Raw genomic sequence first — 26,216 nt, forward strand, 5'->3', positions numbered from 1 at the left:
TCTATCAATGTTCTATATTTCTTTTGTTCATTCATTCCATCACTATATAGGATTCCATCATAGCACTACATGACAATTTTTTTATCCTATTTTAGTGCTGATGGATATTTGATTTATTTCCCGATTCTATATTTTATGACAAGTGCCACCGTGAAAACTCTTGTACACGCATGGGCGTAGGTTTTCTTTCCATAATTCTTGAACCCGTGGGCGTAGGTTTCTCCAAGTATATATACACTTTGGAGTAGCTGGGTTTAGCTTCCCTGTGGAACAAATGCTCAGTTGTTTCCCTCAGGGGGCATGCCATTCGGACTTCCTGGTCAACACTGTGTAAGCTCCAGACTTCACATTCCGAACAACTGTTGTATGATCAGACTTTCATATGTGGCCAATCTGTTGGGTGTATAATGATGATTCACTGTGATATCATCTACATTTCCTAATTATTAATGAGGTTCAGCATCTTTTCATGTACTTACTTGCCATTTGGATCTTTTTTTTTGGTGACATTTCTGTTCAGTTGTTTTCTTACAAATGTTTCCACTCTAAGTAGATTTTACGGTGTCGATGGCAAATGCGTTCTCTGTTTATGGCTTGCTTTTCATTCTTGTGGGGTCATAATGAACGAAAGTTCTTAATTGTAATGTAGTCAAATATGCCAATTTCTTTTCCTTTGGTTGCTACTATTTGTGACTTGTTTTAGAAATCCCTTCTTACTCCATAAGCATAAAGATATTTTATAGTGTCTTCTAAAGCTTCCTTTTTCCTTTTTGATTTTGCACAGTTAGGCCTTCAACCCCCTGGAATGGATTTTGTTTATGATATGAAGTTAGAATTCAGTTTTATTTTTTTCCTTGAAGTACGCAAGTGGGGTGATAATTGTTTGCCTGCTGTTTTGCAGCGTCTGTCGGGGATTAAGAGTCCATATATGTATGGTTTTGTTTTCGGGCTTGCTGTTCTTTATCATTAATTCATTTTTCTACCCATACATGAAATACCTTACTCTCTTAACTACTATAGCTTTATAACAAATCTTGATATCCAGTACAGCAGGACCTAGTTCTCCTTTAAAAGTTTTCGTTATTCTTGACTCCTTGTGTGCACATGTGTGTGCATGTGTGTGAGTGCACACACACACACATTTACACCACCTGGTCAGGTTCTTCAGATACCTTTCTGAAAACTTTGGGGATCTTGATGGCAGTTGCATTGATGTCATAAATCAATTTGGGGAGAATTAACATACTGAAGACATTATGTCTTACAATCCATGAACATGGTATATCTCCCCTCGTGTTCAATCTTTTAAAATATCTCCCAATAAACAGATCTTGCCCATCTTTAAAAGATTTATTCTTTGATATTTGCTATTTTACGATGCTTTTAATTTCAGTTTTCTCACTCTTTCTCGCTAGTATACAGGAGGACAGTCAATGTTTTCTATGATTTATATCCAGGCAACATTGCTAAACTCTTATTCAAAACAACTATTTATGTATTTACTTGGATTGGGGTACAAAATCACAATATATGCTCAATAATGACAATTTTGTTTTTTCTTTCCATCTCTTACACTTTTTATTTATTTTTCTTGACTTCATCGGCAGAGATCCCCACTTAAAAATAATAGGTCTTTCCTTACAGGTTTTAATTCTGCCTTTGGGTTTGTAGTTTTCTTGATATTTGGCCTTAATTTAAATATTTTTTTTTCTATACTTGGGATGAATAATTTCTGGGAAAATATTTTCCTGGTTATTACATGAAATCACTTTAAGAGGCACCTTACTTCTCAGAGTCTTTTGGGTGATATATCTCATGTTCTTTTGTGTGGAATTTTGTCCTTCGTAGACTGCCTATCAGTGTTTATTCTTTACTATCTTTTAATGAGGCAAAATGCAGCCAGATTTCCTCCACTGGGGGGCAGTTGCAGCCCTTTCTTAGGTCTATAGATGTTGACCCGGTCAGCACGCAAACCCCCAGTACAGTTTCCAAGCAGCCCTTCATCAGCTACATAATTTTGCTTCCCCGAGGCGCTGACTTCTTCCTGGCTGCAGTTCTTAGACACTTGGGTCTGATGGGACACATGGGAGAACTGTAATGACCTTCCTATGCTGTCATCAGTGTCCTTGTCTTGGTGCCACACTGTCATTCTGTGTGACAACTGTCCCTCCTTCCTGTCCTGTTGTTTTCTGCAAGTTTCTGAACCGAACAGTGTGGAAACTTGATGGGGGTTGGGGAGGAGAGGTGAGCACCTGGCCGCCTCAGCCACATCTGAGCTTTAGAGGTGGCGGCGTCCAGTTTTCTCATTGCTGCAGACCCTGAACTTCAAAATAGAGGCATCAAGGGGGATGAAGGGTTTCCTGCCCCTCCTCTGGTTGTCTCCAGTTTTCCCCCAGCTGTCTCTGTCTGACTCAGCTGTGGGGAATATTCTCGCACATCTGGCACTAGGTTGAAGCATTGTTGAGAATTTTTCTTTTTGAGAGCCTTTGTAGGTTTTTAGGATGTGTTTCGGAGAGGTTGCAGAAATTTAAGCTAGAATTCCCTGAAGTCTGTGATGCTTCCGTACAACCGGTGAGTTTATGAGATACGTCAAATAACCCTGAACACGTTGCGAGAAAGTCTTTTTAAAGAGATCTTAAAAAGCAAACAGCTCTTTATTTTGAAACAATTACAGAGTCACAGGAAGTTGTGAACGAATGGGTGCCGTGCACCCTTCACTCTGCCTCCTTCGGTGCTGACATTTTGCATAATTGTGGCACAGTAACAACATTTACAGACCATATTCACATTCTACCCATTATACGTGTGTGTGTGTGTCTGTATGTGCACATAGTCCTGTGTCCTTGTACTGCATGTGCCGTTTCGTGGAAATACCACCAACACAGAGGTACTGGGCCGTCCCTTTATGGTGGCTCTTCCTCGTGCCATTGCTTCATAGCCACCACCCCCCTCAGCGTCCCTGACTCCTGGCAGCCTCTAAGCTGGTCTCCATCTTTATAGTCCTGTGTTTTCAAGAATGTTAGATGGATTAAATCATACGGTGTATAACTTTGAGACTGGCTCTTTTCTCTCAGCATAATTCTCTTTTCCTCTTTCTGAACTGGACAAGTAGACTTGGTTGGCATTCGTATGATGTCGCTGTCGGGAAAAACAAAGTCTTCTTCTCCTTCCCCTCCCCCTCCCCCTCCTCCCCCTCCCCCTCCTCCTCCCCTCCTCTCCCCCTTCTCCTCACCCTCCTCCTCCCTTCCTCTCCCCCTTCTCCTCCTCCTCCCCTCCTCCTCCTCCCCTCCTCCTCCCTTCCTCTCCCGCTTCTCCTCCTCCTCCTCCCTCTCCTCTCCCCCCCCCTTCTCCTCCTCCTCCTTCTCCTCGCCCTCCCCCTCCTCCTTCCCCTGCTCTCCCCCTTCTCCTCCTCCCCTTCCTCCTCCTCCTCCCCTTCCTCCTCCTCCTCCCTTCCTCTCCCCCTTCTCCCCCTTCTCCCCATCCCCTCCTCTCCCCCTTCTCCTCTTCCTCCTCCTCCCCCTGCCCCTCCCCCTCCTCTCCTCCTTCTCCCCCTCCTCCTCCCCCTTCTCCTCCCCCTTCTCCTCCCCCTCCTACCCCTTTTCCTCCCCCTCCTCCCCTCCTCCTCCTGTCCCTCCTCCTTTCTTCCTCTCCCCCTTCTCCTCCTCCTCCTTCTCCTCCCCTCCCCCTCCCTCTCCCTTCCTCTCCCCCTTCTCCCCCTTTTCCCCCTCCCCCTCCTCTCCCCCTTCTCCCCCTCTCCCTCCCCCTCCTCTCCCCCTTCTCCCCCTCCTCCTCCCCCTTATCCTCCCCCTCCTCCCCTCCTCCTCCTCCTCTCCCTCCTCCTCCCTTCCTCTCCCCCTTCTCCTCCTCCTCCTCCCCCTCCCCCTCCCTCTCCTCTCCCCCTTCTCCTCCTCCCCTTCCTCCTCCTCCTCCCTTCCTCTCCTCCTCCCCCTCCTCCTCCCTTCCTCTCCCCCTTCTCCTCCTCCTCCCCTTCCCCCTCCTGCTCCCTTCCTCTCCCCTTCTCCTCCTCCTCCTCCCCCTTCTTCTCCTCCCTCTCCTCCTCCTCCCCCTTTTCCTTCTCCCCCTCCTCCCCCTTCTCCTCCTCCCCCTCTCCTTCCCCCTTCTTCTTATTCTTCTTATATAATACACATGCAGGAAAGTCTTGAAATCACAAGAGCATAACACATTGGATTGTCACATGTACCACTCACGTATAATGTAAATGCACTAAACTATCATTTAGATCAGAAATAGATGACCAGACCAATGAGGCCTCCCTCCCACCCCAGTTAGTCACTAGTCCTGTTCTCTCTCAAAGAGAATCACCATCAGAGATTCCTCTTGCCTGTTTTTGAACTTAATATTCATGGAATCGCACATTGTGTCTGGTTTGTGTCACTTAATATTATGTTTATGAGATTCCTACATGTCGTTGTGTATACTTACGGTTCATGTATTTTCATTGATGTGGCGTGGCTATGCCAGATCTATTTATTCATTCTCAAGCTAATGGGCATCTGGGTTGTTCTCAGTTTTTGGCTATCACAAATGGTGCGCGTAAAAGTCTTCTGGAGCGTGTGTGAGCATGTTTCTGTTGGGTATATCACCAGGGTAGGATCGCTGGGTCACAGGGCATGGGTATTTACATTTTTAGTAAGTTCTCCTGGAGGGTTTTCTGGATCAGTTGTACCCATCAACACTTCTCTACCAGCGTTGTTGTTTTGCTTCCTTGCGACTTTTGATATATGTCTTTTTGATTGTATCCATATGGGTGTGTGTGTACTCCCATCTCCTAGTGGCCTTCATTGGTGTTTTCCTGAAGACAAATGACTTATGCTCATTCACTGTCAGAATATCTTCCTTTGTGGGGCGCCTGGGTGGCTTGGTCGGTTAAGCGTCCGACTTCGGCTCAGGTCACGATCTCACGGTCCGTGGGTTCGAGCCCCGCGTCGGGCTCTGTGCTGACAGCTCAGAGCCTGGAGCCTGCTTCCGATTCTGTGTCTCCCTCTCTCTCTCTCTGCCCCTCCCCTGTTCATGCTCTGTCTCTCTCTGTCTCAAAAATAAATAAATGTTAAAAAAATTAAAAAAAAAAGAATATCTTCCTTTGTGAACGCCTGCTCAGTTCTTTTGTTCATTGTTTTTCTTATTGATTTATAGGATGGCTTATTACATGTTTGCCTTTCTTAAAAATACTGTGGGTAGGAGTCCTTTGTCAGAGGTATGCACAGTAATATCTTTTCACACTCCTTATCTTACCTCTGCACATAAGTAATGCTATCTTTTGTGAATTTTTGATTTTTTAATTTTTTAAACGTTTATTTTTGAGAGAGAGAGAGCGAGAGTGCACACAGCAGAGGAGGGGCAGACAGAGAAGGGAGGCACAGAATCTGAAGCAGGCTCCAGGCTCTGAGCTGTCAGCACAGAGCCCGACGTGGGGCTCGAACTCACGAACCGTGAGATCATGACCTGAGCCGAAATCAAGAGTGAGACGCATAACTGACTGAGCCACCCAGGTGCCTCAGTGCTATCTTTTGAGTAACATATGTTCTTAAATTTAGTATAGAACAATCATCAATATTTTCCTTTAGTGCTGTTTGTTGCATGTTTAAATTCTTCTTCTTCTTTTTTTTTTTTTTTGCCTACTGCAAGATCACAAAGCTATTTTCCTGTGTTGCCTTCTAGAATAAGGTTTCCTTTTACATCAACTTATTTCCATTAAAACTCTTGATTTTAATAAGAATATACAGTAATAGTGCAGGCGCTACATGGAAAAATTCATGAAGATAATAAGCAGGTGACCGAAGTTTGAGAATTGCAATTTTGAAACAATAATTACTCCTTTTTCGGCTTTATAAGCAATGTACAGAGAACAAAATACTAACTTTCCACAGCTGGTGCAGGCATAATGATGATCAGTTCTGTGGGATCATAATACACATTCATTCATTTACTCGGGAAATATTGATTGGCCTTTGGGGATTCAGTGATGGAAAGTCCTAGTTGCTGCCCTGTGATGGAAGCAGTGTGCTTTGTACCTTTGTTAGGTGGGGGTGGGGGGGTAGGATGAGAGGGTTGAGTGTCAGGGAGGAAGCCTTGGATGCTTTTCAAGCGAGGTAGCCACCCATCAGCCATCAGCGGGCGGCAGTCAGAGCCTCTGGGATGCGGGTGCTCTGGGCGGGTTCTGGGCGTGAGAGGCATCAGCCCGCGGTCCATACTGCTCCTAGAGGGTTTCCTCTGCCTGATTGGTGGGACCTGCACAAGGGGAGCTCTGAGCTTGTGCAGCTTCAAGGGAAGAGACACCAGCCAGGTTCTGAGGGGCTCAGAAGATCGCCTGGGAGCTTTAGAGACCAGGGCTGCTCTGCAAGCCTGTCCATCAGAATCTCTGGGGAGGACGGTGGGCATCAGTTTCTTTTAAGGCTCCCCAGGAGATTCTGATTCTGATGTCAGGTCAGGGTGAGGACAAATTGGGGAAGGAGTCCCGGGGCGAGGGGGGGTGCTTTCGAAGGGTGGCTGGATAAGACCGAGATCAGCCCCTTCCCCGAAGACCCTGGGCACGGCGCGCCCCTCTGGGAAGCCCGAGGTATCTGAGACCGGCAAAGAACGCTGCAGACGTGTCCTCCAGGGCAGCAGGAAGCCGCCTCCACACCCACCCATCAAAGAGAATGTCAGGTTCAGAAAGGCGAAGGATGGAATGTCGTTAAGTCAGAGCTGTCTGATTTATGGCGACCGTGTGGCTGTGAGCCTGTCCTCCGCAGCGCTCTTGAGGTCTTGGAGAATTCTTTGCTCTGCTTCCAGCAGACGATCACAGCAGGACCGATGGCCTGGGACACTGAGCTCCCTTGGGCCAGCTGGTGACGCCTGTCCCAGCCTCACAGCCTTTCTCCGGTGTGACCCCAAACACCACCGCGAAACTCGTGTTTGTCTTATGCTCTTGCATTTTCTTTTCTTTCTTTCTTTTTTTTTTTAACGTTTATTTATTTTTGAGACAGAGAGAGACAGAGCATGAACGGGGGAGGGGCAGAGAGAGAGGGAGACACAGAATCGGAAGCAGGCTCCAGGCTCTGAGCCATCAGCCCAGAGCCCGATGCGGAGCTCGAACTCACGGACCGTGAGATCATGACCTGAGCTGAAGTCGGACGCTTAACCAACTGAGCCACCCAGGCGCCCCTGCTCTTGCATTTTCAAGTCAGATGGCAGTGGCTTACGACCGTGCCTGGGCTTTTATGTCAGAGCTGATCTTCACATTTCACTTTGCTGTTTAACTCTGTTTAAGACTCCTTCGGTCTTAGGGGCGCCTGGGTGGCTCAGTCGGTAAGCGTCCGACTTCAGCTCAGGTCACGATCTTGCGGTTCTTGAGTTCGAGCCCCGCGTCTGGCTCTGTGCTGACAGCTCGGAGCCTGGAGCCTCCTTCAGATTCCGTGTCTCCCTCTCTTTCTCCCCCTCCCCTGCTTGGGCGCTCACTCACTCTCTCTCTCTCTCTGAAAATAAATAAACATTAAAAATTAAAAAAAAAAAAGACTTCTTCGGTCTTAGTTTGTGTGCGTGTAGAATGGGGACAATGACGCCCTTCTCTCGTGGTGCTTAACGGAGATTCAATCACAAAATGTCTTCAGAGCGTCTGGCTCATGGTGATGATGGCAGGTTCGCCCCATCGCTCCCCCAAATCATTTCTCTTTTAAAATAGTTTTCATGACCAGTCTGTCACGACAGCTTCCCCCCAGAGGGATCGGGGTCAGAGGGGGGAGGTAGAGGGAGGCAGATGATCCCACTTTGCCCCCCTTCCTTACAAAGAGAGCACAGGCCTCGTGGACAGTGCGTGCTCAGCACAGGGCACTCTCGGAGTCATGCTGCCTTTAGGAGCAAAGCGGAGTCATCTTTGATGACTGTCCCCGTCTTCCCTCTGGGTTGGACACATCTCTCTTGTCTAATTACCGTCTCCCTGAAGTGTCCTTTTCACACCCGTCTTCATGTTGTTCTCCCCCCACGAGCTTCCAAGGGTTGGTGTCTGTGTTCTTAGAAACAACAAAAGCTTGGCTTGATGACCAAAGATTTTTGTTTGTTTGTTTTGTAGGAGGAGCGGGGAGCAGCGCCTTTGGGGTTCTGTGCAGCCTGGCTGGCCAGGTTTGGTGGGGGGGGGCGGGCGGGAGCTGAGGTTCCCCACCGATTCCCAGCAGGCTGTAAACCGGAGAGCGGTCTCCTCAGTTGACATTACAGTCGTGGGAGAAATGCAAGCCTATTAGAGTTCCAGCTTCTGGTCTTTTTACTCTCTGATTGTGGGCATTTACATCGAGCTCCGAAGCACTTGTTTCTTCTCTGTTTTACTCGCTCATCGGGGCAGCCCTGCTGTCCTCTGCCGACGGGTAGTGGGTTCGAGATTCGAATTTGCTTTTCCTGAGCCCTGGGATGGCCATTGAGAAGTCTCATGCTGGACTGATTATCACTGCCTTGACAGCTTCCAGTGGTCAAAGGTAAGGCAGCAACTGTTGTTGGGCTGGTACTTATGGCTCCTTTCTACCCTCTCTGCCCTCCTGGAATTCTGGGGTTTTTTGCTTATTTGTTTTTTAATGTTTATTTATTTATTTTGAGTGAGAGAGAGAGCGTGCACGCATGCCAGCAGGGGGAGGGGCAGAGAGAGACTCCCAAGCAGGCCCTTTGCTGTCAGGGGTGAGCCTGACGTGGGGCTGGATCCCACGAACTGCGCGAGATCGTGACCTGAGCCGAAATCAAGAAGTCAGACGCTTAACTGACTGAGCCACCCAGGTGCCCCTAGAATTCTGGTTTTTGAAGACGTGGAGGCTAATTCATTCTGTGGATTTTGCTCGGCTGCTTTCTGTCCCTGCGGTTGTAACGTTAGGGTCTCCTGTTGTGTCCCAAACCAGGGAGCAGCTGAGCGACTGAAGTTTTGCGGATGTCCCCTCAAGGAGTAGGAAGTGGCCCCGAGCCTGAGGGTGGCCTGAGGGTGGTGGGGCCTGGTGGCCAGATGTGGTCAGCCTGCCCCTTCCTGCTCCTTTTCTTTGTATTACGCTTGGGTCTTTGATAGCTCAGGGTGCAGCTGGAGGGAGGGTGGTCCCCGTACCCCTCTGTAGGCCTCTGCACACTTGAGGGCCTTCGTTGGTGTCACTGCTCCAGCAGGGAGCACACACCTGGCCTTGGGGCATCTGAGACCTGCGGACTATTCTGTGTGTTCTCGATTTCCTCTCTGCACATTTCTCTGGAGCGGCCGAGTGCCCTTTGCAGTGGCTTCTGAGTGGTCCTCTGCAGTTTTCTTTCCAATGTGGTAGCGTTCCCTTTTGCAGGTGAACCCAAGGCTCATTTTGCTCACCGTGGGCTTGGGGGAGACCTGCCTAAAATCTTGAGGGTGATGTTCCCAGAGTAGAAGGGAGAGGAGAAAAATGAATCAGGTGGAAATACACTGAAATTCATCAGAGTCAAGTATTTAATATAGACATTGCAGTCCTCTGCATTTTGAATTCATTGAGAAGCTCTAAATCAGAAGATCATTGCCCTGCCCTTTATTTTCCCATCCTTCAGTATAAGAAAACCCTTCATTTTTCTAAACGTGGAGATTCCTATGTCAGACTTTCAGTGTAAACCGTTACGAGAGGCCTAAGAACTTTTGGTGCAGAACAGCACGACTTTTGACCTGGGATTTTTGCCTCACCGATCCTTGCATAAAGGGATGTGGCATAGAGGGTTTGTGCTAAATTACTTTACGTTTAAATTTTCTGTTAATTAAAACAAGTTCGAAAATGTGATTTTGGGAAGGCGGGGAACTCCCAGCGGGCGTAGCACGTAGGTTCAGCCGAGCCTAGCAGGTGGGACCGCGTTGCAGAGCGCGGCTCGATTCCCAGAACTACCGATGCCGTGTCGGCGGGACGCGGTACATGTGCGTTGAGCTGAGTTGCATGGATAGTTCTGGGAACCGAGCGAAAGCCCGTGGAAAACAGACGTGTGGTGGCAGGAAAGGAGCGAAGGTCCTCAAAGGAGAAGAGAGAGTGGTAGTGCAAGAGAGGGGAACTTCAAGGGTGAGGACCTCACTGGTGCTGCGTGTCCGGGACCCCTGCGGAGGACGAGAAGGTCACTAGAGCCGTGGAGAGCGTCTTCAGCGGTGGACTGGGGAAGACAGTCGGGACATCTCAGCGATGATATTCGCATCCACCGCTGACCAGAGCCACCAGGGTCTCTGTCTGGTCTCCAGATACACTCAGGGGAGAGGTCCTGGCTTGAAACCTCCTCGGACAGGTGACTCGACTCCTGCTGGCGTAGATAGCACGTGTCATCGGCGGATGCAACCATGGCGCCCATGCACATTGTTAAGGGGAGGAGGAAGGAAGACTTTCCAGGGGTCGGAGGCTTGCAAACCTCAGCTGAGGGAGAGGAAAGGGCTCCTTCAACAGGGAAGACGGAGGGGGAGTAACAGGGAAACATCACTGCTGTGGCCCGAATGTTTGTGCTCCCCCCCACCCGCCCCAGAACCCGTGTGTGGAAATCCTAACCCCTAGGGTGACGCCACGAGGAGGCAGGGGCTTTGGGAGGTACTGACGTCCCGAGGGTGGAGCCCTCGGATTCGTGCCCTTGTTCAAGAGGCCCCTTGCCTCTTCTGCCAGGTGAGGATCTGGTGAGAAGGGGCAGCCGTGACCCAGGCGGGGGGGCCCTCAGCACGGGGCCACCGTGCTCGTTCCTTGACCTTGGGCTTTCCAGCCTCCAGGCACGTGAGCCATAAACTTCTGTTTATAAGCCACCTGTCCGGGTGGCCCGACCCACTACGATAGTCGCATCATGAAAACCATGGGGCAGGAATAGCCAAGAGGGAGCGGACTCAGGTCTGCTCTTGGGGCCCTCGAACGAGGAGAGCCGCCGTGCCTGGGGACAGAAACCAGAGTGTGGAATGCAAGATCAGGAAAGGGATGGGTGGAGAGGGAGGGGACTCGGGGCCGGGCAGCGAGGGCAGGGGCCTGCAGAACCCATCACACCGCGCTGTGCAGGGCTGCGTAGGGCGGGACTTGCCTGCCGGGCTGCACACGGAGCTCCCTACACCTGTCCCATGTGCCTGCAGGTGGGAACTGGAGACCTGCATCCATTGACCCTGCTGACAACACCTGGCTTCGGTGGGCAGACCGGTGATGTGACGGGCCAGGCCCTCTCTGGGGCGGCTGACGTGAGGTGGGGGGGCGGGCCCTCGGGGGGTACGGTGTGGCTCGAACTGCTGTCGGGGTCCGTCCGATCCTCTGGCAGCACACAATTTGTGGTTTCTGCTGCCTGGGTGAGGAGGGCTCCGCCCTGCACCTGTCCCACGTCCCTGCCATGGTCCCTTCTGGGAGCCTTCTGCCAGTCCTCTAGTGATCCCCATTCCCGCTTAAGTTAACCATCGTTGGTTTCTTCCTTTCTTTTTTTAATTTGACTTTTTAAAATTAACATCCAAACTAGTTAGCATATCGTGCAACAATGATTTCAGGAGTAGATTCCTTAATGCCCCGGACCCATGTAGCCCATCCCCCCTCTCACCCCCCCCCAGTCACCCTCTGTTTGTTCTCCGTATTTAAGAGTCTCTTCTGTTTTGTCCCCCTCCCTGGTTTTATATTATTTTTGTTTCCCTTCCCTTATGTTCATCTGTTTTGTCTCTTAAAGTCCTCATAGGAGTGAAGTCGTACGATTTTTGTCTTTCTCTGACTAATTTCGCTTAGCGTAATACCCTCCAGTTCCATCCACGTAGTTGCAAATGGCACGATTTCATTCTTTCTGATTGCCGAGTAATACTCCATTGTATGTATGTCTGTGTACACACACACACACACACACACACACACACACACCACATTTCCTTCATTCATCCACCGATGGATATTCGGGCTCTTTCCATACTGTGGCTATTGTTGATAGTGCTGCTATAGACATGGGGGTGCATGTGTCCCTTCGAAACAGCACCCCTGTATCCCGTGGATAAATGCCTAGTAGTGCAATTGCTGGGTCACAGGGTACTTCTGTTTTTAGTTTTTTGAGGAACCTCCGTGCTGTTTTCCAGAGGGGCTGCCCCAGCTTGCATTCCCAACCATCGTTGGTTTCTAACAACCAGAGACGCCTCAGTGACCTCCGTGCATCAGTGACTTGGCCGTGGCCTGGCGGGGGCTTTGCACTTCCTCAGCGTGGATCTGTCTCTAGCGTCTTTCGTCATGGCGTGAATGACGGAGATGACTCCCAAACAAAACAAAATTCTCTGAAGATAGTGTCTTCTGCTAAGCAAAAACCATCCTTGTTAGGACTCAGGGAAGACTGCGTTTGCACGCAGGCTGGGTGTGTGTGTGTGTGCGTGTTTGTCTGGGCTCCTCACCAAGGACGTCGTCAGCTGTCCTGTGGACCGAACGAGTGGCTTTTCTGGCTTACGCCGTCGCGTCATCTCAAGAGTGGGCAAGCGTGGACACTGGATGTGGCAGCTGACGGTGGTGTCGGCTGCGTGGGGCTCACGCTTGCCTCGTGTACGTGGTGGTTGGGCCCCTCGAGAGGGCAGGCGTTGAGCTCTTGAGTCGTTATTAGATGTGTGATCCGTAAACACCCCACTTACGGGCATTTTCTTTTCAGCCCTTGTGCGCCCCGGTGAGAGGGAGGCAGGGCTTCCGCGTAGCAATTCAAGAGTGATTGTGATGAATATGTTAGTTTCTTCAGGTCCTTCCTTTTTGAATTAAAATATTCATGGGCATAGGAGAGGTTTCCTTTCCTTGGAAGAAATGCCCTGGATAACAATTGTTGTTCCTTTGTCTCACGAGTAAATAAGCATTTGCGTCATCCCTCTGTCCGTTTGTCTGGCTGGCTGTCTAAATGCTGTGAGTGGAAGGTGTTAGCTCCACGAAGTGCCTAGAATTCCCCACCTGCTGTGTCTTCTGCTAAGGAGGAGGAACCTGGGGATGTGAACACATTTGAAACGGCTGCCGAAGAGGCTCCTTGACACGGCAGCAAATTCTTTTTGTATTTCTGACGCTTGCTTATGTGGGACCACTGGGCCTCTGAACGGAGCACCAGGACATGGAAGGACACACCAGTGCCCTGTTCCCTGTCAGGCTCTGAAACTTAAGCAGGCAAGCCTGGCGGAATTGGGATGCAGAGCCCATTTCCGGGACACGGGGAATCGTCCAGCGGAACCGCCGACTGGCCACTTTGGTGTCAGGGCTCACGGGATGTGGGCTGTTCCTGAGGATGCCGATGGGCCCGAAGCAAGGTGCGCTGGGACTCAGTGACAGGGAGCAGAGGGGACAGTGGGTGGCATCTCCGGCTGAGGGAGCCTCTAAGCCCAGGGCCGGGACCGGGGCTGAGTGGCAGGTTGAAGGACATTCTGGAGTCTAACCTCCCAGAGGGGACGAGAAGTGATCTTATCTTCGGTCCTTGCCCCGCGTCTGGGCCAGGGACCACCGGGGTCTGAGACGCTGGAGGGATATGGCCCAGAGAGGAGAGCAGCAGAGAGAGAAGCGGGACAGCGGGACAGGGTGGGGGGCATGGGGGTCCGGGCTCCTGCCGTCTTGCATCCTGGGCCCAGGGCCTGAGCTTGGAGGGGCAGGTGTGGCTGCTTTCACGTTAGCATAAGCAGGTTCCACGACTAGGCATGGCTGGTGGAGGCAGGCAGCAGGGATTTCTGAGTGTGTGTAAGAAATATCTTTGCTCAGTCATCAGACACTTGGTCAGTTTCCTATAGGCATGATGGAAAATACGCGTTTGACCCTGGACCCAAGGAAATGCCTCCCATGTGGGTCCTCCAGGCATGGAATGTGCCCAGGGCAAACCCTAGTGGGGGAAGAGGGTTATGGTAACTAGAGGACCCTCTGTGAGGTCAGCCTTGGGTGGCCAGGGACGCTTGCTGCACCGACCCCCGCTGGCTGTGTCCCCTGCCCTTGCTGCACGACTTCCCCATCCATTCTGTGGTCCCCACTGGCTACGCGCCCTCTGCCCCCCCCCCCCCCCCCCCCCCGTGCCCTGCGTGGTTTCTGCTCACACGGCCCCCACTTGAGCCACGCCCCCTCTGGTGGCACCCGGCTGGAGCACCATCACTTAAGGTGCCACCTGGAGCCTCCTGGGTCCTCCTGCGGTGTCCGGTGCGTGGCAGGGTCACCGTTACCCCCCTCCTGGTGCTCCTCGCCGTGCCGGGCACCAGTACCTCCGTCCCCAGCACAGATGGCCGATGCGTATGTACCGATCCAGGCAGCCACCTGGCAGGTGTGGACAGGGCCAGGGAAGCAGTGTGGCGGCGTTTGACAGCCTGGAGCTGAGAATCTGGAGGCCAGGATCTGAAATCCAGCTTTGCTGCCGGCAGAGATGCTTGGCATGGCTCACCTTGAGTCTCGGGGCCTCAGCTTCCTCTGTGAGCACTCAAGGGCAGGCCTAGATGCGTCTTGGGGCCTGGAGGGTCTAAATCTCTCTGGCAGCAGCCGTAAGGCAGACTCTCATACCCAGCTGCCCGCAGACCCCCTCCAGCATCCTGAGGCCAGAGGGGCTTTCTCCCCGCGGGCGTTTTTTGTGGGTGCACAGACACCTGCACATCCTCAGGTGCCCTGGGGTCCCATCTCAGCAGTGACCCACACAGCTTTTTAAATTTTTTTTTTTTTAACGTTTATTCACTTTTGAGACAGAGAGAGAGAGACAGAGCATGAATGGGGGAAGGTCAGAGAGAGAGGGAGACACAGAATGTGAAACAGGCTCCAGGCTCTGAGCTGTCAGCCCAGAGCCCGACGCGGGGCTCGAACTCACGGACCGCGAGATCGTGACCTGAGCCGAAGTCGGACGCCCAACCGACTGAGCCACCCAGGCGCCCCGACCACACAGCTTTTTAAACATGCCTCTGACGTTAGGGATTTCTCGTACCAGTACAAATAGATTTTACTTCTCCTCCTGAGTTTTTGTTTGCTTCCTCCAGGGTCAGATTTGAGGATACGGATAGCATATATCTTGGAGACTTGTAGCCCCAAGGCGAGGAGAGAAGTCGGGGTGTCGGGAGGCCTGGGATCCAGCCCCAGCACTGCTGTTAAAGCTCCTCCCCTCAGGGACGATGGTCTGGACCGGGAGGATCGCCAAGGGTCTGCCCAAGTGCCAGCGTCTTATCCCAGGGGCGGCTTGGACCAAACTGGGTTTGGTAGCTGTTCTCGACACTATCAGTTTTGCCAAGAACAGGGAACAGTAGATTTTTTTTCTATTTATATTGCCTTGCTCATTAGCATGCACAATGCAAAGGCCAGAGTTGCTGAAGCAAAATCAACAAGTTCTGATTCATTTGCAGAGCTCAACCCCGGGATTGCTCTGAAATTTCTAACCTGTAGGGCTCCTTGGCTGAGTCACATCATGGAAGGTTCCTTAATTGGAAACAGCCTCAGACAGTAGCATGGACAGCAACAGAGAGAAGGGCTATCAGAGCACAAACAGCCGGAAAGGAAGCACCGACAAGAAAGGCAGTTGGGGCACTGTTGACGGCCGAGTCGACAGCATCTGTCCGGAGACACTGGACAGGCAGGGGGGTGGGCTTCCCCAACGGGCAGGGCTTCAGCGGGGCGGGGGGGGGGGGGGGGAGGACAGGAAAGCGGGAGGCCAGATTCGGGAAACCACAAACTTGCCTTTGAACATCAGTCGTTGTTTTAACAAGCGTTATCCTTTCTAGGTTGCCCACCTCTTGGTCTGGAAACCTTAAAAATCACAGACTTCCAGCTTCACGCATCCACTTCGAAGCGCTACGGGCTGGGGGCGCATCGAGGGAGACTCAATATCCAGGTACCAGCGGGACCGGAAGGGCTCTGCTCGCATGGCTCGTTGCTCTGGCGATAGACGCAGCAGTGGTTCGTTGACCGTGGGTCGATACCATGCATGGCATTTATAAATGCATGAGCTTCGGGGCACCTGGGTGGCTCAGTCGGTTAAGCATCTGACTCTTGGTTTTGGCTCAGGTTATGATCTCACTGTTCGTGAGATCGAGCCCCAAGGTGGGCTCTGCACTGACAGCCTGGAGCCTGCTTGGGACTCTCTGTCTCTCTCTGTCTCTCTCTGTCTGTCTCTCAAACTAAATAAATAAATAAAAACTTAAAAAAAATGCGTTAGCTCCACTTCTCCCACCAGGAGGGGGTTGCCTCCAATCCTCTGTCTCACGGAGAGGGTCCTGAGATTCCGGGTTCGTGTCTTCTACAAAGAGCACTTAGCACGAAGGATGCTTCTGGTGCCTGGACCCAGGTCGGCCCCCCCTGCACCTCTTGAGCTCTTCCCCTCTGTCTGGACCAGGCAGGAGGAGGGCGCTGAACTCCGGAGGACGCGGGCAGCCAATGACATTTGTCCTCTTTCCCCTGCCACTCTTACCACCGCCCACACCTCTTCCAGGCTTTTCTGAGGCTCCCCCCAGGTCAGACCCTTCGTGGCTCACCTGGGCCCCAGCACGTCGTGTCTGGCCTCCTTCTCTGAGGCTCACGGGTCGTGTAACCTTGTCGCTCATTGCTGTCAAGGTCCTACTCCAGGAAGGTGGCTCCTGCACGCGGATTTTATGCCCTGCGCGGTTCTTGACTTCTTGCCTTTTCTCGGGCAGGTTCCCCTGCCCGCGAGCCCTTGCCCTCCCCCCTGCCGGTCAGTGTACATCCTGTGGCATCCGTGGTGTTCATTTCCTTGTGCTGCCCTCACAGCTTCTCATAAATGCAGCCACTTAGGCCACATGAATGCCTTCTCTTCCGGTTCTGGAGGACAGAAGCCCCATCGGGCTAGAGCAAGGTGTGGGCAGGGCCGCGTTCCTGCTGGAGCTGGAGGGGAGAGCCCAGTTCTTCTCCTTTTCCAGCTTCTAGAGGTGCCTACATTCCCTGCGTGTGGTCCTCTCCTTCTAAGCCTCTGAGCCCTTCTTCTGCTTCCCTCTTCCACTTTTAAGGAGGCCTGTAGGGACATCGGACCCTCCTGGATGACCCAGGATCATCTCCCTAACTCAAGCAACCTTAATTGTACCTGCAGACTTCATTTCCTTTTACTCTCTGGCCCCGACTGTTCCCGGGCTCCAGGATCAGCACGTTGGCATCTCTGTTGGGGAGGGGGCGTTATTCCACCGGCCCATCCCGAAGCCTTTTTCCTCCAGCTCCTGCTGTTCTGTCCCTACCCAGCTCAGCATTTGGTTGTGCGCTGTCCTGTGTGGGTCTCTGGCATTCTAGTTGTCTTTCCCCCGGCTGCTCCATCACTGTGTGTGTTTTCTAAACCCTTTCTGTGCACGCATCATCTCATCTAGCCTCCTGGGCGGGGGGTGGTTCTCTCTCTCCACCCCACCCTCCCCCCCCCCCCCGCCGAGGTGTGGGGCCATCAAGGGTAGCGGCTGCTGAGTACCAGCGTCCACATCTGCTCGCGTGGGCCGCCGTGAACATACTGCGGGCAGCTGCTGTGCTGGGAACCGGACAAGAGCGGACGAGGTCCCTCCCAGGGGCACCCGGGCTCTGGGGTGTCTGAGCAGAGCTCCGACTCTGAGCGTCTGCCCCTCCCTCCTCCCTCAACACTCTGCCACACCACACAGACTTTCAGACCACTCAACCTCAACTGGCACCGCTTGGCAGTCCCAGAATTCCAGTAGAACATTTCCAGACCTGACTTTAATGAAAACCAAAGGTTGGTTTATAAGTGTGTTTTTTTTTTAAATGTGTATTAATTTTTGAGAAAGAGAGAGATCGTGAGTGGGGAGAGGCAGAGAGCGAGGGAGACAGAGAATCCCAAGCAGGCTCTGAGTTGTCAGTGTGGGACAGCAGGACTTGAGCTCAGGAACTGCGAGATCATGACCAGAGCCGAAATCGAGAGCTGGACGCTTAACCGACTGAGCCACCCAGGCGCCCAGGATTATTGTTTTTTAATAACAGCTGATAAGAAACATTTGGATGTGCACAACTGAGACACTGTGTTTTCCAAGAGGGTGATTTCTCCAAGTTTCACAAGAGTGACCATGAATAATGTGAGTGCCTGCAGCACCTTGAACGGGCTCCAGGCTTCCTCAGAAATAAGGTCAGGGCGAGCGGGGCCAGATTCAAATGGGTGTGGGGCTGTTGCGTTCATCATTAGAGGAGTGGTCACCTAATGCCCGAATGCTCTCTCTGTAAATGAAGTTATCCTTTTTTAAAGAGGAAGTGTTCCCATTTATACAGGCTTTCAGACATTGAACGGCTCCATTAATCCTGAGTTTATTGGTGGGGGTAGGGGCTGTGAGTAGTGTTGTTCCAGTTGGGGATTCTACGACCACAGTGGACAGGTGGAACGTGGGGGGGGGGGGTCATAGTGCAGGGGTCCTAGGCGTGCAGAGTTCAGACCTTGGCCTTGACACTTCTAGATTTGGGGACCCTCAGAACCATTATCTCATGGCTCCGAGCCTCAGTTGCCTCAGCAGAGAAGAGGGAGTCATGGGATTTGTTGAGCAATGAAATCAGGTGATTTATAATTTTAAAATTTGCTGGATCATTTCACTTCTCTGCTTGCAGCTTCTAGTAGCTTCCAGGTGCTCCTGGAAACTCCTGGCTGGCCCTGTGTGGCTGGCCCCTCTTAATCCTGTGTGGTGCTGCCCCTTCCTGAATGTTGGTGGCTTGTTTCTGGGTGATATCTGACCCTCCTTGAGCAGAAGCCCCAGGTTAGAAGGGGCTTGGTCTCTCCTCCTCTCCCTTCCCCCCAGCCCAGAACATCGCCCGGCACACAGGACGTATACAGAGGGTGTCAGGTGAAGGCCTGGCCGAAGGGGAGATGGTGGGCGTTCGCTGCCCTGCCTTTGCTGGGCCCCACGGCAGGTCCCCCGGGGGGACGCTCATCCGGCAGGGAGCAGCTGGCTGGGCTGTCCTGTGTCCTCGTCATCTTTCCTGGCTACCTCATCCTTCATCCAGGGAGAAGGCAGGTTTCCTGGGCTGGAAGTGTGGACAGACCCACCCTCCTGACTTCAGTCAACATGAAGTAGGACGGTCGCTGAAAACCACCATAATCAGTGCTGTTTATCCTGGGGGGAGGTATTGTTTTCTTCAATGGTCTATCATTTCCCCAAATGCCCTCCGACTAGAACATCTCCGCACCTGCTCTTAGGATGTGAAGTTGCTGCTTTAACAGGGAGTCCCAGGCCAGCCGCCCCCGAGCCTGCCGGAGCCCCCACCCCCGTGGGTTATGTGGTGTTAAACACGGAAGGCGGAGCGTTGCCTACGGCACGTGTGAGGGCCTTCGACACAACCCTCCGTGGGCAAACGATGACTCGGTGGGAGCCCCTTTCGGGGTTCTTAACCTTCCAGAATCAGTGTCCCACGAAGCCTGATGTCATCGCCACAGGTGCTCTGAAATGCGTCCTCCCACACGGACGATCTGAAACGCAGTTTAAAAATACCACCTTGTCTCACTTAGGAGTATTTTGCAGGTACGCCAAGCTGATGGGATTTTTGTGCGAGAAACACCAAGGTGTCAGGGGTCCGAAGTGTTTCAACGCCGTCGTCCGGCATGTGGACGGGGTTGCCCAGCCCTTTGCCGGCCCAGCCTCCGCAGGCGTGGGTGGGGTCCCCCCAGAGCGCACGGGGCTGGCGGGCTGGCCGGGCGTCCCAGTGCACCTGCCGACAGGCTGAGTGGCTCCAGGCCACACGCTGCCTCGTCCAAGGCTTGGTGTCATGTCATCAGCGGATGCAGCCCGGCCACCGGCACTGCCCCCTCGTCACAATGTGAGGATCGGACAAAATGAAGACAGAGAATCGTCCTCGGCAGTTTTCAGATGCCGTATTCGCGCCCGTCGGAATTCGCTCGCTCCGCTGACCCCGCGGAGTGCCAGGAACTGTGTGCTGTAGCCTGAGCGGGCAGAGATGCCCGTGTCCCGCCTGTCCCCAAATGCAGAGGGCGAGCGGAATCGGCTCTGGCAGGTGTTGGCGCCGTGCCGAGCGCTTTCTGCCCGGTATTTCCTTTCGTCCTCGGCAGGAGACAAGTGCTATTTTTATTATTATTACCTCCGCCTTATAGAAGACAGACGCATGCATCGTGAGAGTAACTCGGTTAAGCGTCCCCGGGAGAGGCGGTGTGTGAATAGAAGCTACTGTAAGCCTGGAGTCATTGCCCGGAACGGCTCCACAGAACTGCCCCCAAGTCAGCAGGTGGCAGTGTTCTAGGTGCGTCTGGGATGATGGTGAGGCCGAGCACCCCTCTCCTTTCTGACCATTATCTCACGCTGATTTAGTCGTCTGTCACCCTCACCCAACGATTTGCCGGTGATGGGAGTCTTGCTTTCCTGGGTATTCGTTCCCCCGCGGTGTCAGCAGCGTCCGCGCATCCCTGTGTGCCCCACAGATGTTTCTGGATGGTCGCCACGATGGGGGAGGGTACCATGGCTGCCGTGAAGAAGTCCTGGAGGGGGCGGTGCTGGCCGGTCTGCTGCTGTTTTGCTATCGGAGACTCGCTCCTAGCGACGGCTCAGGACCTGAGCCGAAGTTGGACGCTCAACCGACTGAGCCACCCAGGCGCCCCAATGTAGGTTTTGAATAGTCTGGCTAGGACTCTATTTTTCCTGTGACCTCAGTTTCCAGAGTGCAGATTTTGCAGACCGTGGGCTTTGGCCGAATGGCACCTGCCGCCTGATAGCAGAAACACTTGTCTTTGTCTTCGTCCTTTTGAGCTGCTGTGACAATATTGTATCTCCGGGGGCTTGTAAACTACGCAAACTTATTTCTCACATTTCTGGCGGCTGGGAAGTCCAAGGTCAAGATGCTGGCAGACTGGGTGTTCGGTGGGGACTCTCTTCCTGGTTCGTAGGTGGCCGCCTTCTTCTGCGTGCTCGTGTGGCGGACGAAGCTAGGGGCTCTGGAGGGCACTAATCCCACCCACAAAGCCTCCACCCTCACAACCCGTCACTTCCTTAAGGCCCCACCTCCCAACACCAATCACTTTAAGGGCTCTTTCCAACAGACGAACTTTCAGGAGACGCACACAGTCTATGGCACTCCTGGTCCTCACTTTAAGCAGAAGACTTTGGAAGAGTAAAACCACCGATGACTCCACTTAAAACCTCTTTTTTTTTTCCCCCGCAAGTGGCATTTTGCTAATGTTGATTTAATAGTCCAGACTTAGGAAGAAGCCCCCAAATGCACAGTTCTTCATATTGAGGCAAGGATAGACCTTCCAAGAATTCAAAGAGACCCCGTTCAGCAGGATGGCCCAGATTTGTCCTCTCACCAGTCGGTCTTCTTCCAGCCCAAGATTCTCCAGCACTGACCCCCTCGGAGGATGTGATCTCACTTGGAGACAATCACCTATTCTTCTGCTCCAGGAACAGCCACAGGCAGAAAGTAACACTCCAGGTCTCAAGAGAACGTTTCGGCAGTGAGCTCTAAAATCACTTTTGGATCGTCGTTGGCCTCTAGTTGGTCTTAGGAGGCGGCTTCGTACTCAGGTGGGTCATGGAATGGCAGCTCATCACCTGCCCTGTCCCTGCAGAATCCTCTGAGGAACCCAAGAGATTTTCCATGGCTCCTCAAAGCAAGGTGGGGTCTGAGACCTCACTATTCCCTGAGTGATTTACCCCCCCCCCCCCACCATTGTTACATCAGACGCTTGCCTGCCTGCCTGCCTGCCTTCTTGCCTGCCTTCCTTTCGAGGGAGAGACAGAATGTGAACAGGGGAGGGGCAGAGAGAGATTGGAAGACACAGAATCTGAAGCAGGCTCCGAGCTGCCAGCACAGTCTGACGCGGGGCTCGAACTCACGAACCGTGAGATCATGACCTGATCCGAAGTGGGACACCTAAGGCGGGGCTCGAACTCACGAACCACGAGATCATGACCTGAGCCGAAGTCGGACACCTAACCGACTGAGCCACCCAGGCGCCACCCCCACCCCCCCAGATGCTTTCTTTGCTGTAATTCCTCGAGCAAATTACAGCAGCACTTGAGCCACTTCAAAGGGCTGGGTTTCAATTTCATTCTTAAGACTCTAAAACTATGGTAAGTAGGAGCCTGACATGTGATCAGAAGAAATGAAATCCCCAGAGCGTGGCTGGAACCCAGGATATCACCGCAATTCCTGCCTAGAACTGGGAACACAAGACGGTTGGTGCTCAGATCCGACCCTGGAAGAAAGGGTTGACATTTTGAGGTCACAGGAAAAAACTCGGCACACCGCCTTAACATCATCGCCAGGTGTCTTTGTGGCGCCTGTTCGCAGTCATGTGACATCCTGTGGCCCAGGTCTCGTCTCGCATGTGCTGGGTATGATCCAGAGTTTGACCCCTGAGAGGAGTTCACCTCTCGTACCGCTTTCACGAGGAAACGTCTGGTTGTAATGAGAGCATCTGTCTGAGCCTTTTCTTAGCACCGCTGCAATCAGCCAGAATTCCTCTTGTTAGTGATTCCAGTAAAGGAGTCTCTGGAGCACCTAGATGCTCATATGAGAGTCCACTTCCAACGTCCTGATGATCTTTTTACCTGAAATGAGGTGTCAGCCGTGAAGAAGACCGAGCCCTGTGGCTCGGGACGTCCCCGGCAGGAAGACACGAAGCCGGTCACAGAACGCGGAGCCAGGTTTTATCCGGGTGTCAAAGTTGGCATGTGTGGGCACACCCCATCTTTCGTCTCCCTGTCTCCTTTGGCACTCCTGGTGCCCCACCTCGTGCAAATGTGGGGGCCGCCTGGGGCAGCACTATTTTCTCAGGCATCCCTGTCTGTGTGCCCCACTCCGGCCTCACCGATGGCGTTACCTGCTCCCAGCGTCCTCTGACCACAGCCTGTCTGTTCCATCAGACCATCCCGATTCTCTGGGTGCTCAGCCTCCGGTCTGTTTCTGGCTGCACCAAACCTGGCTGTGTAACTCTGCAGGTCCTTACGGGGGGCTGTAAATGTGCTAGTTGCTGCGGAGGCAAAAATAATCACAGTCGGGGTATGGCTTCCAAACCAAGGAATGTCCTGCTTGCTCCGATAAAGGGATTTTGTTCTGTATCTGGTTTTAAGAAACAGTCTGGGAGATAGTGTTTGGATGCCAAAATGCTGGAATTTTGGATGTTTGGATTTTTATGGGAATAACAGGACCAAATATTCTAAATCACGAGTCTCTTGGAAAATTGACAAGGAGAATTTATCACAATGATGATAATGCATTGCTGTCTATATTCTCCGGCAGCTTGCGTCATGAACACACGAGCAGAAGGGCAAACAGTAAGACAAAAGGAAGGGGCCCCAAAGTAGCAAAAGCTCCCTGGCCTGTGAACCACAGATTTTTTTTTTTTTTTAAGCAGGTCAGATTTTTTAAAAAAATGTTTACTTTTGAGAGAGAGAGTGAGAGCAGGGGAGGGGCAGAGAGAGAAGGGGACAGAGGATCCAAAGCAGGCTCTGCCCTGACAGCAGTGAGCCCGATGCGGGGCTCGAACCCACAGACCATGAGATCGTGACCTGAGTCAGAGTGGGACGGTCAACCAGCTGCACCCCCCAGGCGCCCCTGAACCACAGGTTATTAAGAAACCACAGGGCTTTCTGGTTCAGATGCGGATTCTATTCCACTCGCTATGTGAATTTTCTTTAGTGTTTCATTAAATCTCATTAAATTAATACTTCATTTCCTCTTCCATATAGCCGAAGGGAAACTCTGTTTCAGAGATACGGAAATTGAAGTCAGAGGTCGAACGACCTGCCCCCGACCCCACAGCTAGTAAGTGCCGAGCTGAGACTCAAATTCAAGGTTTCTGGCTGCATTTTAGCCCTTTGGTATCTCCGGTACCCACAAGAAGGTTCAGTATGTTCCCTAGCTTCTGGCCTTGGCTGGCATCCCGTCTCGTGACTCACCTCCCTGCCCGCTGGCTTGAGCGTCCCCCAGTACCTTCCAGCCCCATCCTGGCAGGGCCCAGAGAAACCTGACGGGCTCTGGTCAGCAGTCACAGGCACGCGCCTCGCATCCATTCAGCCGTCTGGGCTGTCTGCTTCGCCACGGGCCGCCCAGCCAGGCTGTCTCCTGGACGTGTGCCGGTCACTTTGCATAGGGCTTCCGTGGGCACAACAGACCACACTAGATGGAGAAGCCTGTGTGAGGAGGGGATGGAGGAGAGAGACAGGGAGAGGAGAAGAGAAGACCTTGGGGCCCCTTTTATCGATCGATCGATTGATCGGTTTCCTTAACACAAACCCACTTCCAGTCCTGGGGTAGCAGTGATGAGTGAGACTAGAAATAGTCTTGATATTTCAGCAGACATTCAGGGAGGATCTGCTATGTGCTTGTCTCGGTGCTTGGGATACTTCAGGGGCCAAACAGACAAAGATCCTTGCCGTCTGAAAGCTTCTATTCTATAGGGCGCCTGGGTGGCTCGGTCAGTTGGGCGTCCGACTTGGGCTTGGAGGAGATCATCAGGGACTCAGGTAGCTGTGGGAGCGGCATTCCGGGCGATGGGGATGGCTTGTGCAAATGTCCTGCAGTGACTGCGTGCACAACCACCAAGGAGCAGCAGAAGGCTGGTGTGGCCGGAGCAGAGGGACCATGCAGGGGAGGAGGTGCAGGCCCAGAAATAACACTGGGAGGACTTTGGCTTTGGCTTTTGTTCTTAAGTCAACCGGGAGAGCCGTGGCAGGTTTTTTGGGCGCAGGAATGACATGCTGTGATTTCTGCAAAGGACTGACCCAGTTGTGCGTTGACTTCGGGGAGCAGTGTGGAAGCGGGAGGCCTGTTGGGGTGTGACTCCAGCTCCCCAGACAAGAGATGGCACTGGCTGGGCTGTGACAGGAGTAGCGGAGGCGGTGAGAAGCGGTGGTATTTTGGACAGTTTGAAAGCAGGATTTCGGATGAGGGTGGAAGGCGCCTGGATGAGGGGTGTGAGAGAGACCAAGAGGAGACAGGGATGCCGCCAGTGTGTTTTGGCCTATAACTCCGATCATCTGATGGGGAAATGAAGCCATTAAAAAGATCTGTCACCAGTGGAAGCCCCAAAATAGCCTTTGATGAGGACTCGCAAGGAAGCACCGTGTATTAGCTTCCTTGGGCGACGGTAAAAACAGCACAGACTGGGTGGTTTCCCGCAACGGGGATCTATTCTCTCCAGTTCTGGAGGCTGCAAGTCTGCAGTCGAGGGGTTAGCAGGCCTGTTCTCCCTCCAGAGCCCCTGGGGACCAGGCAAGACTCCTTCTTTGCCTCCCCGGCTTCTGGTAGCCCGGGCATCCCGTGGTGTTCCTGGGCTTATAGCTGTACCACTTGAGTTTCCGCCCCCAGGGTCACACGGTGGCCTCCCGTGTGCCCCTACACCTTCTTCCCTCTGTGGGTGTTTGCCTCTGTGTCCAGATTTCCCCTTCTTGTAAGGACACCGGTCATCGGCTTTAGAGCCCACCTGACTGCAGCCTGACCTCAGATTCACTTAACTCATTTCATCTGCAACGACCCTATTCCCGAATCAGGTCACACGCTGAACTTTCAGGGGCTAGGACTTGGGCACATATCTTTTTGGAGGAGGTCATGTAACCCATGCCACCGTGGTTCCCTATGCTTCGTAAACCTGTCTCAGACTGCGGATGGAGGAGACTTTCCTGGGGACGGGTACCTGGGCTGAGATTTGAAGCAGGATGAACAGTGGAGAGGTTATCAGACACAGGGTGGGCAGAAGGGGAAGAAGAGCATTCCAGGTTGAAGGGAATGGTGTGTACAAAGGCCCTGTGGTTATAGGGAACGTGACCTATTTGAGAGGCTAAAGCAAAGACCGTGTGGCTGCAGCTGAGCTATAGTTACAGAGCAACGTCATGGCCGGTGAACAGAAGAAGAGGCCTGAGTAAATACAAATTAGTCCCTGAGTAAATACAAATTAAAACCACAATGAGATATGACACATGGGCACCAGAATGGCTTTAAAGAAAAGGGACAGTATCAAGTATGGGCAAAGATGTGGAACAATAGACAATTTTACACGGTGCTGAAAATGTAAAACAGCAGAGCTTCGGAAATCTTTTTGGGGTATCTACTAAAGCTCAGCATTCTCCTACCTGTTCACCTAAGAAATTCAGTCTTATGCCTAATAGACACGCATTCGTATGCACTTGGTAAGACAGGTGCAGGTGGGTTCAGAGCATCATTATTCATGATAACAACCCCTGTGTCCATCAACGTATAATGAATAAGTCATTCTATGCATGCGCGATGGAAGACTATGCAACAGTGAAAAAGAGTAAGTTATTGCTATTTGCAATAACGTGAATTAATCTCACAGATATCATATGGAGCAAAAGAAGCCAGACACAAGAGAGAGTAGTTATGGTGAGTTTCATCTGTATAAAATTTATTTATTTT

The 26,216-nt window shown here is 52.3% G+C and overlaps 1 protein-coding gene across 2 annotated transcripts in view; it reads left to right on the plus strand.

Annotated features, from left to right (window-relative positions):
• The window catches only part of CPXM2 (carboxypeptidase X, M14 family member 2), a 140,581-nt gene that overhangs the window by 18,858 nt on the left and 95,507 nt on the right, over window positions 1-26,216 (plus strand). For both annotated transcript variants that reach the window (XM_060641267.3, XM_060641266.3), the window contains exon 3: window positions 15,629-15,738. In XM_060641267.3, coding sequence (XP_060497250.3) covers window positions 15,629-15,738 — 110 coding nt within the window. The remainder of the gene's footprint in view (window positions 1-15,628; window positions 15,739-26,216) is intronic.

Source organism: Panthera onca, chromosome D2, assembly GCF_046562875.1.
Source record: "Panthera onca isolate mPanOnc1 chromosome D2, mPanOnc1 haplotype 2, whole genome shotgun sequence".
In the NCBI taxonomy this organism is placed as follows: domain Eukaryota; kingdom Metazoa; phylum Chordata; class Mammalia; order Carnivora; family Felidae; genus Panthera; species Panthera onca.